The sequence below is a fragment of the Wyeomyia smithii genome, chromosome 3 (assembly GCF_029784165.1).
Source record: "Wyeomyia smithii strain HCP4-BCI-WySm-NY-G18 chromosome 3, ASM2978416v1, whole genome shotgun sequence".
NCBI lineage: Eukaryota > Metazoa > Arthropoda > Insecta > Diptera > Culicidae > Wyeomyia > Wyeomyia smithii.
This window is the reverse complement of record NC_073696.1, coordinates 99933550-99947876: the sequence shown is the minus strand read 5'-3', so window position 1 is coordinate 99947876 and position 14327 is coordinate 99933550. Positions and strand designations below refer to the sequence as shown.

The 14327-nt window shown below is 37.1% G+C and overlaps 1 protein-coding gene across 2 annotated transcripts in view; it reads left to right on the top strand.

Moving 5' to 3' along the window:
• LOC129732613 (trafficking kinesin-binding protein milt) overlaps positions 1-14327 on the top strand; it is a 161542-nt gene that overhangs the window by 26065 nt on the left and 121150 nt on the right. For both annotated transcript variants that reach the window (XM_055693626.1, XM_055693625.1), the window contains exons 2-3: positions 379-577; positions 1559-1768. In XM_055693626.1, the coding sequence (XP_055549601.1) occupies positions 379-577; positions 1559-1768 (409 nt within the window). The remainder of the gene's footprint in view (positions 1-378; positions 578-1558; positions 1769-14327) is intronic.

Sequence of the window (14327 nt, the reverse complement as noted above, 5' to 3'; positions counted from 1 at the left end):
ATTGCTTCTAAAAACGTTTTCAAATGTTCTAAAGATCTTCAAGATTATTTCAATTGAGTAGTCTAAATTTATATTTATGATATATGCCGCTGCCAACATACGAACTGCAATAAGAAACATATTTTAATTTGTATCACTCATTACTTTTTTTCCCAGACTCAGTTCATCCGTTTCAAACGAATCTGTTAGTTGGCACTTCGACTAACTGCAGCTTGCCAAGTTTTAGTTATTCAGACGAGTTAATTAAGGGTAAAGCATATTAAGTTTCTCTCAAAATCATTTAGCTTCATTTCCAAAATATGTCATGGAAACAATTAGCAGCTAAGATATTTCAGTATAAGCAACCTACTTTAAGTAATATTTTTTTCTCCTTCCCAGGAAAATTACCAGTCCAAACTGGCTGCCGCCTCACAATGTGGGGCCGGGACCCCCCTCAGTCCTGTAACACAGGCGACAATCGAAAAGCATCTGCCAGGACTGCCCCAGCGAAGGCTGCTGCTGCAGCAGGCGTACCGTGGAAGTGCTGCCAGCAGCACACTTCCGAAGGTGGAAAAACGAGACGTGGCCTGCTGTACTGGTAAGTTGAAGTGTGACCCTATTTTGGGTTAACGAAGAAACTCGCAGGAAAAATTAAAAGTGAAACTTCACCTTGAATATACACAACACATCATCGGTTTGTTTGAATCACGTGAGCTAAATCAAGCCTGCCGATGTTTTTTTTTCTTCACAAATCTAAGCCTGCGATGTTTTCTATTACTGCTGTTGCTGCTGCTGCCAACATTCTCACATAACATATGTGCATCGCCAGAGACATTTACCAAATCGCATGTTCGGTTTTTTCGCATTTAAGGTGCTGTGTAAATATAAACGGCCTTGATGCTTCGCACTGACATAATCCACTCTGCTTTTCCCCACGCAGATGGGTTTCATTCATCTGTTACTTTCGCTTGTGCGTTCGTGTAGGTTAACATTATGTTTTATCTTTGTTATTTTTATAATAATTAACATTGTTATCATACAATGTAACCAATGTTTATGTGCAAGCCCATCTTTGAAGTTTATTCATTACAACTGTTCTATTAAAGATTTAAGCATTATTTAAATTACGTATTGATTGATCACCTTGCCTATCGAAAGGTACTAGCCATTACTGACTGAGTTTTGTGAAAAATGCATTGAAGTTCAACCCACTTCACTGAACACAAGGGCGAGAAAATGTAAGTGGTGCAGCTTATAACCGTGAAAACATACAGGCAGGCCTCTATCAACAAAGCTTGTTATGCACTTGAAAACAAATTGATAGCATTAATCGAAACTATCCTACACTTGAAAAAGCGTGGCATAAATACTAAATACAGCAACGAGCCACTGTTTCCAATAAAAAACATAAATTGTTTAGTGGCTGTTGTTACAACACTTCTTCCACTAGGTTATTCACGTCTCTTGCACGCGGGTGTTAATTTTACATGTTACCTATTTTACAAGTCATGCCGAAGCCGCCCCCTGTTAGCATCTATTTACTCAATATAAATTTGCTTCACCTTTTCTCCCGCAACAGAACTATGCAGCGCCGACAATCTACCGGAGGTGGAGATCTTCTCGCTCCTAGAGGAACAAATTCCCAAGTACAAGGTGCGAGCGGACACGACCACCAAGTTCGGCGGTTACGAGAATCAGGACTGGTTTGTCAACTACCCGGCATTGCCAATTCCGCAGGATGGACTCGGACTGACTACCGAGCAGACGCGAGAAACGCTCAACTATTTCTGTAAGTAGCTGAAAATCATACATTTTGTTATTTAACCAATCGAGACCCATAAAAGATACCCTCACCTTTATGATGCGCCTTTCGTCCGCCAGAGCTGCGCTCGGCGGAAAAAACGTATCCAATTTTAGACTAGTCGATGGCAGGTGGCGCATCGATCGCTAGAAAGATGACCATGCTATGCATCGAAGTTATTTCCTCGTTTGCTTTCAGCTGAAAAAGAGTTTCAGCCTACCTAAACTCACGCGGAGAGCGGGCCAGTTGCCGTGCGGGCCGGCTATGTGTATGACGCAGTCCTCCGGGGTACGACTTTTGCACGTTCTGTGTGCTTTTTGTGGCTGGCAGTGGTCATGTGGCCCGCAGTAACTTATTTATCTTATCTATTTAAAATCTGTCAAGACTGTTTGAAGCGAATAGGTAAATACGGTTTTACGGTATATTGAAAGAACATAACATCGCGGCTGCATTATTAGCGGTTTGGTGAAGTCATCAATCGCAAATTTGTCGCACAGAAATATTTGAGCAACTCATAGGTATTTTGAGCTTGGCTGTAAACAAAAAGAAAAGAAGTGCAGAATTTATCGAATGCAGACGGATTTGTTTAATCACATAGCATCTGTTTTGATGATTTTGATTTCAAAAATTTACTTATTATCAATTAGAGCACTGAGAATAAATATTTCTTCTTTTATTTTTTGATAAAATGGGTCCTTTTTTACAGTAGGACAATTACCTAGTATTCTTTTCAAATCGTGTTTAGGGCTTATCCAATTAACAGATAGTTAAGTCTAATCGATTCAAAAGCACGAAAAAAGATCCATAGAAATTAACCCACCAGCATGAATAACAGAATAACCTGAACAATAGTCCCCAAACGTGTCACGAAAGTGATTATTTTATTCATAAAAACTGCGTGTTGAAAATAATGCTGCTTCATTGTTTATCATTCCATTTGGTTAAGCACTTTACGAGGCGATGAGCCGTGGCACAATGCAAAGCATGCACATCAAAATAATATTTTCTTTCGTGTTGACATCTTTATTGCCTGGTCGCAGGATCGCTTGGTGCATTGAGGTGGAAAGAAAAACATTGGCCAGCAACAATTTATTTCAATTGATGCGATCTATTTGTTTCGCAAAGTTATTGAACTCGAGTTCCATCCTTCTCATAGGTAAATCACAGGTACCACCCATCATTTCCATATCTATTTCCTAAACAATTTTCCAGCTCATTTGTCGTCAGCTGAGCTACGGCATGCAGCAACTTCTCAAACCCAAACCAATAATGAAACACAAAGGGCTGCTCTTGTTCCGTAGCTGATCTACCAACTGTAGCAGTTATGTTGCAACACCGATATGCTATTAGTTTATGCAAAATATGGAAAGAAAAAAAATGATGCGAAACTATCAGCAGCCCCAGCGGAAGGGGATCGTTCCGTGAAGTTCCCTTGCTCAACCCCATTTAATCGCATAACAAGTACTGCCTGCGGGTAACGATGCTGAAACGTATCATTACAGTTGACCAGCTGCTTTTATATGGGCCGCTAGCTAGTTTTAAAACAGTAATCAAAAATCACTCTCACTAATCTGGGTTGTGTTGATTGCGGCAAATAACGTCATGGATTCTACTGCCTACCATGAATAGCAGATTGGTACCGGGAAAATTTCGAAATGTCGGTAGCATATTGAACTGTACATTCTAACATTATATTCATTTATTTTCGTATCATTTATTTTTTATTTTCAAGTAATTAGAATTTCTCTCTAGTTCCCCTATTTTCGTTGTTCTCTTTTCATTTTATTTCTCTTTTATTTTATTTTATCTTATCATTATTTATTTTGCTGATTTTGGTTTATTTGCCTTAATGTCCTTATTACACTAAAGCCTCCTTTCACGCGGGTTTTTACGTGAATTTTTTACACGGATTTCGAATGTTGCACGGTTTTTTTCACGCGGATTTAGAAATTTACGCGGGTTTCCCAAAAAAGTCGTTTTTACGCGGCATGTTTTTTTTCAATGATTTTTATTTCTAATATTTCGATTCAGAATCCGATGGGTTTTCTTAAGTCATTTACAGCTCGAACTTGATTATATATATACTCAATCTTATATGATTCGATTCTATATATTTTAGGCTCGATTATATATAGTAGTAATTTTTTGTTCAATTTCAAATATAACTTGAAGAGAAGGGAATCGCCTGATAAAGCGTTGAAGCCCATACGGAAAATTTTTACGATCTATACAGAAGCAGAGAAAGTCGGAAACAGTTATTTTTGTGCTACGTAATAAATGGTCGTTCCATAGTCAATTCATAAATTCAAAAAAAAAAAAACAAAATAAATAAAAAAAATTTAACAAAACTTTAAAAAAATTGAAAAATAAAAATTTGTTTCGAGAAAATCTTTGTAGTCGGATGCTGAGACAGTGAAATCAAATAGCTCAAATAACCAATTATCCTTGACAATTGAGTTGTTTTTCCAAAGAAAAAATCATTATTGAAAAGAGATTTTTTGGGTTTTTTCTCTATATCAACCACAAACAATACCATATGGTACTCTATGTTGTAAAAAAAACGATTCAAAATGGCATCTGGAGTCAACTGTTGGCTCTCATTCATCATTTTAAGCTGTTTTCGGAAAAATTGGTTGAAATACATATGTGTTTAATTTGTGTGGAATACCCCCTTCCCCCCTTCGAGAGACAGGAGGGGTGTCAAATCATCATAGAAACATTTCTTGTACTCTGAAATTCTCACATTCCAAATTTAGTTCCATTTCCAAATTAAGTTGTGTAGAAATTCGTGATTCATTTGTATGGGAGCCCTTCCATTCAGAGGAGGCAGGCTTATCGAACTACCATAAAAACATGTCTGGCACCCTAAAATCTCTTCATGTCAAATTTGATTTCATTCGCTTGATTAGTTCTCGAGTTATGCAGGAATTTGTGTTTCATTTGTATGGAACCCCTCCCTTCTAGAGGAGGGCGGGGTTTCGAACGACTATAAAAATTTTTTGCTTCCATAAACCTCCACAGACTTCCATAAACCTCTCAAACCACCATATTAATCTTCCCCTGCTCTAAAAACTCCTGCATACAAATTTTCACGACGATCCGCTGATCCCTTTCCTGAGTTTAATCGTGTCATACGGGCAGCAACTGATTTTTATTTCTGTAGGTTTTTTTTTTCATTTCACTTTGAATTCTTCATTGAATTTCATTGCATTTCTTATCATAGATTTGTTTTCTCATTACGCCTTTCTTCCGATAATTGGATTTTCTGTTTAGTTTACTATTTTCTTTGTTTTCTTGTTTTACTTTTTTGTTTTTTTTTTTTGCTAATTATTTTTGTTTTATTTTTTTCTCTCTTATTCCATTGCTTTGTTTTTATTTTATATTAGATCAATTCAATTGCATATCACTTCAATTTTTTTTATGTTTATTAGAAGGTTACTTGTCAAACTGTTTTCTCCCATTTACTAATAATTTGTTCGATTTGTTCATTTATTTTTCTACTTTAATTTAATGTATATTTTTTTTTCAAGTTCATCATATTTTTTTATTTATTCGTGTTTTTTTGCGATAAATATATTTTTATAATATTTTTATATTCTCAATTCATTTAACGTCAGCTTCTTAATTTTGTTGAGAGTATTTTTGTCTTTGTTTAGTTCAGTTCGTTTTATTTTATCTTAGGTTATTCTATTAAAATTAATTTTATAAAGTTTGATTATTTTTTCATTATTTCATTTTTTTATATTTAACCTTTAGTTTGATTTATTTTACCCATCCTTTCTCATTTTTTTTGGTTTTTTTTTTCAAAGATCTGAAAATTGTATTTGGAGATTATTCATTGAATATAAATTATTTTTGATATGTTATTCTTTTTTTTTTTTAATTCGTTTTTAATTCATTCAGCCTACTTCTGTTTTAAATTTTCTTTTAATTTGTTGTTTCATTGTTTGATTGTATTGTATTTTGTCTTATTTTGAGTTTTCTACGATTTTTTATTATATTACGTGCGCAACTAAGTTCTCGTTATTTGTCAAGAGATGGCGCCAGCAGGAAGTCGATTTCAACATATCTAAAAAGTGATGAACCAAACCGAGAGACACGTTAGTTGTGGCGTCATATACTTCTATTTGTGTGTAAATGTCTAATTTTGAGCCAAATAATCGTCATATGCGGGAAATGTTACTTTTTTAATTTTATTCAAAGAAAACGGTGGCTGAAGCGCATTGAGAGTTTAAAAAAGCTTACGGAAATGCGGCTTTAAGTGCAACAACGTGCCGTGATTGGTTCCGTCGTTTTAAAGACGGAAATTTTTATGTTAATGACTGTCCGCACGAAGAAAAGTCAAAAATCTTCGAAGCAACTGAATTGGAGGAATTACGTGTTAAGGATCCATGCTAAACGCAGAAACAGCTTGCTGCCTGCCAAGCCAATTTTGAGCGATTTCATGCTTTTTCAAAATAAAGTTGCGTTTTCGAATATCGACCAAATGAAAAAGTTGCCATGAAATTCCACTATTAATTTCGAAGGTAAACAATAAATTTACTCATACACAGATACGTATTTGGACTACCACATCTTACCTTACCTAGCAGGCTAGAGCCGGGGTTGCTCGTGCTGCATCAAGAAGTCGTCTCCATTCCACTCGGTTTTGGGTTGTATGGAGCCATGCTCCCAGGCGTCGTATCTCTCGTAGATCACTTTCAATCTGATCAAGCCATCGTGCACGCTGTGCTCCTCTGATTCTAGTGTCTAAGGGGTTACTGAAAAGAATCGTTTTAACCGGGTTGTCGTTCGGCATCCTTGCGACGTGTTCGGCCCATCGAAATCTGTTAACCTGATGTGCAATGGGGGTCTCCCCTAGTAGCGCGTGCAGCTCATGGTTCATGCGTCTACGCCATTCTCCGTCTTCAGCCTGTATTCCGATGGTTTACAGCACCCTCCGTTCGAAACCCCCAAGGGCGCTGAGGTCCTCTGAGAGCAGTGTTGTCGTCTCTAGCCCATAGAGGACCACCGGTCTAACTAGTGTTTTGTACTGCTTCAGTTTTGTACGGCGTCACACTCGATTGGATCTCAGCGTCTTATGAACTGCATAGTAGGCACGGTTTTCCGCTTGAATGCGTCTCCGGATCTCCTTTCTGGTGCTGTTGTCATCGGTCACCAGCTATCCTAATTACACGAACTCGTTTACAACCTCAAGCTCATCACCGTCCACGATGATCCGGGGTGGGAGGCTATCATTTTGCTCCTTGGAGCCTCTTCCCCTCACATACATTGTTTTTGACACATTCAGCAGTCCAATATGCTTAGCTTTCGCTTTTAGTCAGGTTTAGGTTTCCTCCACTGTGGCAAAGTTTCGTGCTATGATATCGAAGTCACTAGCGAAGCCTTCAAGTTGAACCCGTTTACCCGCGTTAACCCGCGATGTTAAAAAGCAAACAGGAATCCTCGGCATGACTCGGGGAGTCAGGAGTTTCCCCGAAACATGCACGTAACACATCACACGATTCATGGTCGCGATGATCAGCCGCGTCAGATTATTCGGTAAAATATCCTCATTCTCGTGCATAGTCATAGCAAAATATCTGGTCCGTGGTGGAACGGGCTCCCATGAAAACCGCCTGGTACTACCCCATGAAACCCGCCTCACGAACCTCCTGGGTAAACTGAACTTGGGAGTGTATTTATACACAGCGTTAAGGAGCGTAATGCCACGGTAGTTGCAGCACTTCAGCTTAACGCCCTTCTTATAGATGGTGCAGACGACTCCCTCCATCAACTCTTCCGGCAGTTTTTCCTCTTCCCAGATCTTGGGAATGACCCAGTGCAGTGCTCTAGCAGGTGTTTCTTCTTTTTGTTGTTCTCAGCCTTCAATCTCTCGCTGAATTTCGTGGAGGTCAAGGGCTGATACCCAGTCATCTGCTGCTGGCACTCCCAGGTCCGTTCCAGTTCCGCTTCTGTTTGTTGCATCGCCATTAAGATGTTTATCGAAGTGCTGCTTCCACCTGTCGACCCCTTCGCTATCGTTCGTGGAGAGACTACCTTCCACATTCTTGCAAAAGTTGGCTCGCGGCACATAACCTTTACGGGATTGGTTTATCTTTTTTGTAGAACTTTCGTATCATTAGCTTCATGGTCACGATCCTGGCGCTTTTTACATCTCAAGTCATGTCGTTCCTTGCCCGTCTGTACTTGACCAAGTTCTCTCTTGTCCTTACCTTCAGGTAATCTACCCAGGTCCGGCTTTTCTCTGTCACCTAGTGTCGTTGTCGCGCAGTACCTAATGGTCGTGCGGATCCTCTACCGTGGGTAGTGCCGTTTAAAGCTGTTACGCGTAGGCTTCGGTAGCTTGCGGTTTCCGTAGTTGCTTGATGTTGAGCCGCGGTAATCGGCTCTGTCGTGACAGATAAACAGTCGGTGCGCATGTTGGTGATGTCCGAGAAAAACCGTCCTTCGATGAGCACATGGTCAGTTTGGTTTGTTGTTCGTTGATCAGGTGATTTCCAAGTGGCTTCGTGGATGTCCTTGCGGGGGAAGAATGTACAGGGGAGAGTCAAAATAAGTAGGATAGGCAAAATTTTGATGAAATTTGAAATGCTATAGCTTTGCTAAACGTTATTCGATTTTAATAATTCGAACACCATTGAACTGGAAAACTTTTGAAGTTTCATTTTCTGACCCCAGATCTGGCCTAGGTCACCGGATATAGGAAATATTCCTGAGTTCCGGTAGGCATGTCAAACCTGCTAATTTTTGGATGGATTTGGTAATGGGTTACCTGATAAAAATGCTCATTTGCATCATTGGCATAGATGACAAAATCATTTCTGAAGCGAATGGTTCATCAAGATCCGGAATCGGCCAAGAACTCATCGAGAAATGGCTATTTTTCATCCGGAAGTCCTCAGAGGAACCTTTAGTAGGGGACATTTACGTTTTTGCACCAAATATAGCGTGTTACACCTCTATCTTCAGGATTTTTTATCAGGAATCTTTTAAAAGACATATATCTGGATATAGGCTGCATTGGCCACTTCCGGAACGACCTGGAGGCCCCGAAGGAACCCGTAGTGGGAGAATTCACATTTCTGCATCAAAATATAGCATGCGACACCTCTATCTTCAGGATTTTTCATCAGGAATCATCCGAAAGACATATTTTTTTAAAAACAGATAACGTTGGCCACTCCCGGAACGATCCAGATTCCCCGGAGGAACCCGGAGTTGGGACATTTACATTTTTGCATCAAATAAAGCGTGCGACGCTTCTACCTTCAAGACTTTTCATCAGAAACCATCAAGAAGACATATTTTTGAATACATATTACGTTGGCCACTCCCGGGATGATCCGGATACCCCGTAGGAACCCGGAAATGGGGACATTTACATTATTGCATCAAATAAAGCGTGCGACACTTCTATCTTCAGGATTTTTAATCAACATTTGGAACGCTATTTAATTAATCGCACGAAACTGGCAAAATAAAACACTGTGCAGTGCCGCCTTTAGACGAGCTTCAGTCGAACCTTTCAAAAGCTTCAATAAATACTTTAAAAATTGTTATAAAGATTCATAGACGGATTTCATCCCAAATCGTCTCAAGGATTGGCAGCACCCGCTCCGAATTGGTTGAAACTTTTTGGGTGTGAAGACATAATTAAGCATCTTTGCATACTTACTTTTTCCAAAATTAGTCTAGACGGTCTTCTGAAAGGGCAAAATTTTTATGCCGATTTTTTGTAAATCAATATAATTAAAAAACGGTAAATTCTACAAAAAAGTGTTTATAAGTAACTTTTAGGAAATTGTCTGAATTTTCATAAAAAATATGTCGAATCTCTTCACAACTTGTTAATGGCTGCTCAGCATCAATTGTTGGTGGTTGCGGATTTTCACATGTTGATGCTTGCGGACTTTTACTTGTTGATGGTTGTGGATCTTCGAAATCTTGCGTTGCTTCGTATTCATCCGTTCATCGCTTTTTTGTGGAACACTTCTGCTATGCGATATTACAGCTTGACAAGAAACACAAATGTGTACCGATTCATCCAGTTGGTGGTCATAACCCATGGACCGTATTTTTCTGCACTTCTTATTGCCAACAGCTGCACAGCATTTCGAATATTTCAGCCGTGATATATTCTTTTGATCTATGATAACAAAACTTAGTCGAACTTCTCTTCACAATTGCTATAAGTTGATTGAGTAGCGTTGTTATTTTATCAAGCTTTTAAACAGGTTCGTAACGTGCATACATATCACAACAGAAACAATAGGTAAAAGATACGTACGTAGAATAAACATATATTCTGCAGGTAGAATAAACATGTATTGTAGCAGTCAAAACACCAGCTCCTCTCGGGAGACACTTACCTACCGCGTTTGGGTTACCTATGTTCTAAAAGACCACGTGCTTCACGCAGGATTTTGCTTCCAGAGTCAAAAACAACACTCAAACCACTATTAGGTAACACTATTACCTAATTTATTGACATTACACATTTACACAACATAACAAGTATTTCATTCTATCAAGGTGTTTTACACTAAAAAAATAATATACCTTGGTTTTAGTTTACATTTTCTATTTTTGAGATAACTTGTTTTTTACTTAAGTATGCTCAAGTTGCGATATATGAACGAAATGTAGCCAACAATGTTGTCTTTCACCAAAAAAATTCCAAATTCCCAATTCGGAGATGACCATTTTTTTTAAATCGATGTTTTGTTTTTAAATTGCATTTTTTTTCAGTGTAGGACTTGATATATTTTCCATATTTTTTTATGAAAATTCAGACAATTTCTTAAAAGTTACTTATAAAACACTTTTTTGTAGAATTTACCGTTTTTGAATTATATTGATTTACAAAAAAATCGGCAAAAAAGTATCGCTCTTTTCAGAAGACAGTCTAGACTAATTTTGGAAAAAGTAAGTTTGCAGAGATGCTTAAATAGGTGATGTCTTCACACCCAAAAAGTTTCAACAATTCGGAGGGGGTGCTGCCAACCGCGGGTACATTTGGCGCGAATTCCGTCCATAGTGATTTTACCAAAGTCTGTCTAAAAACTAACTTGGGCGCTAAGTAGTTTTAAGCATAATCAGTATTGAAGCTACTTGAATAAAAACCAAGCAACAAAAGTGATTATTTACAGCTGTATACCAAGTGCGATGTCCTAAGAAGGGGTAGTGATAACTTAATCCTCGATAGTTAATGCTTTGATCATCGATAGGTGCAATTATTGGCGCTATTCCCTTGGTAGTGCACACCAGTTTAGAACCTAATCTTCTTTTTTCTTTCGATCAATTGAGCAATCTCATTCGCAGATAACAATTTTCAAAACACAAACATGATTGTGTCAACAAGGAAAAAATTCCGTACCCTGCAGACAGAGTCTAGTCTTATCCTGCATTTGTGATAAAAAAAGTATCAAATTTGTATTTTCATTGATAAGCCATTGTCTTCCGTGCTACGTGACTGCATTATCGAGTGTTTACTCAACCAAGTAAAAGGCAATGCAGGCTTACAGCGGAAACCGATAAAGTTTAACGTTGCTAAATGGAATCCACTTAAACAGAACGCCATTTTTTCTGGTGGTATTGTAAAGTACTGTTAATACCCTAGGTTTACCAGCGATTACGCACGAGTTTACATCGTGCTAACAGCGTGTACTGCGTGGGTAGTTTGATATCTATCTGATTCTTCAACAGGTGTAGATCCGTTTGTGTGATTTATTTCAGGAGAATTCCTAGAATCGCAGTACTTACGGAAATCTAAAAAATTGTCGTGTGTTTCGGTGATTTTATACCATAAATAATCACGAATATTTTGAGCAAAGAGATTTACAAACCAATGAAACCTTCATCATGGTCATATTATAGCTGACGGTCGATAGCATCACCTTATCATGCTATAAATTTAACGGCATGTTTACCTATATTGCGTTGTGATCAACTTCACAGTACCTACCAGATATATTGCGTTGCAGATTAACCCGTAAAGACCCGGGACGGAACTTTTTTTTAGAAAATGGTCGTTATCAGCGATGCTGCGGCCGATTTGAGTAAACTCGGAATATTATTCAAGGGGAATAGTTGCTCTAAGTTTTAGTAAGGGTGCCACCCCTCTGAACCCCTCCCAGTTTATGTGAGACCCGAATATGTCTGTGCCTTTTTTTATTTTTTCCTACTGATTGAACAAACGCATGGATTTATCATACGTATCAAATGTCCTTTGCATCAAATCATGTCGAGTAGATGAAATACGATTAACAAAAGTAAATTTTGAAGTTACCAAATTATTTCAGTGCAAAATCACATAACTACGTATTTTCATAGAAAGTCAAAAAAGATGTTCTACTGAGGGAGATTGTAGCTGTGTCCTTCAAGTTTTCTACTCTACATTTTTAGAATTAGGTCTTCTAAGTCCAAATATGTTAAAAGATTCATTCTAGCATATACAAATTTTGAGAAAAACAAGTTTGAATTCACTAAAGTACGAATTTTCATGGAAATTCGATTTTCTCAGTCCCTCACAGTAGGTTTCTATTTTGTTTTTCCATTTTTCAACTTTGCATTTTTAGAAAAAGGTCTCCTGAATTCAAATATGGCGAAAGATTTATTCTAGCATGAACAGATTTTGAGAAAAACAAGTTTGAATTCACTAAAGTACGAATTTTCATGGAAATTCGATTTTCTCAGTCTCTCACAGTAGGTTTCTATTTTGTTTTTCCATTTTTCAACTTTGCATTTCTAGAAAAAGGTCTCCTGAATTCAAATATGGCGAAAGATTTATTCTAGCATGAACAGATTTTGAGAAAAACAAGTTTGAATTCACTAAAGTACGAATTTTCATGGAAATTCGATTTTCTCAGTCTCTCACAGTAGGTTTCTATTTTGTTTTTCCATTTTTCAACTTTGCATTTCTAGAAAAAGGTCCCCTGAATTCAAATATGGCGAAAGATTTATTCTAGCATGAACAGATTTTGTGTGAAACATGGTTAAAATTATCAAAGTATGTACGTCTTAGACAAGTAATTATATCTGTATCTAACTAGATACCAGCAACTCGGTATCAAAGTTTTGGTTCATAGCATAGAGCAGAATTCGTATATTTATAAACCATACGGAATCTCGGGTTGGTTTAGAAATATACGAACTGAAAAAAAAATTAAAGCCTTTCAAGTTTTAAAACAAAAAAAAAAGAGTTACGTGGCTTGTGATTAGTCTTTAGAGTAAATAAAACGGACGATAGAGTTTTTTTTGTTTTCTTGGACAATTTATACGGAGACTACGGTCGGAACTACGAATAACTAACCAAACCAACGAAGATAAAAAAAATCGATGTGAGCACTGGCACCGCAAAACGTTTGTGTTAGTGTGTACCTTAGTGTACCTTAGTGAGTACCTTAGTACCTTAGTGAGTTCAAACTCGTTTTTCTCAAAATCAGTTCATGCTAAAATAAATCTTTCGCCATATTTGGATTCAGGAGACCTTTTATAAAAATGCAAAGTTAAAAAATGGAAAAATAAAACTAAAATCTACTGTGAGAGACTGAGAAAATCGAATTTCCATGAAAATTCGTACTTTAGTGAATTCAAACTTGTTTTTATCAAAATCTGTTCATGCTAGAATAAATCTTTCGCCATATTCGAATTCAGGAGACCTTTTTCTAAAAATGCAAAGTTGAAAAATGGAAAAACAAAAAAGAAACCTACTGTGAGAGACTGAGAAAATCGAATTTCCATGAAAATTCGTACTTTAGTGAATTCAAACTTGTTTTTATCAAAATCTGTTCATGCTAGAATAAATCTTTCGCCATATTCGAATTCAGGAGACCTTTTTCTAAAAATGTAAAGTTGAAAAATGGAAAAACAAAATAGAAACCTACTGTGAGAGACTGAGAAAATCGAATTTCCATGAAAATTCGTACTTTAGTGAATTCAAACTTGTTTTTCTCAAAATCTATTCATGCCAGAATAAATCTTTCGCCATATTTGAATTCAGGAGACCTTTTTCTAGAAATGCAAAGTTGAAAAATGGAAAAACAAAATAGAAACCTACTGTGAGAGACTGAGAAAATCGAATTTCCATGAAAATTCGTACTTTAGTGAATTCAAACTTGTTTTTCTCAAAATTTGTTCATGCTAGAATAAATCTTTCGCCATATTTGAATTCAGGAGACCTTTTTCTAAAAATGTAAAGTTGAAAAATGGAAAAACAAAATAGAAACCTACTGTGAGAGACTGAGAAAATCGAATTTCCATGAAAATTCGTACTTTAGTGAATTCAAACTTGTTTTTCTCAAAATCTGTTCATGCTAGAATAAATCTTTCGCCATATTTGAATTCAGGAGACCTTTTTCTAAAAATGCAAAGTTGAAAAATGGAAAAACAAACTAGAAACCTACTGTGAGGGACTGAGAAAATCGAATTTCCATGAAAATTCGTACTTTAGTGAATTCAAACTTGTTTTTCTCAAAATCTGTATATGCTAGAATGAATTTTTTAACATATTTGGACTTAGAAGACCTAATTCTAAAAATGTAGA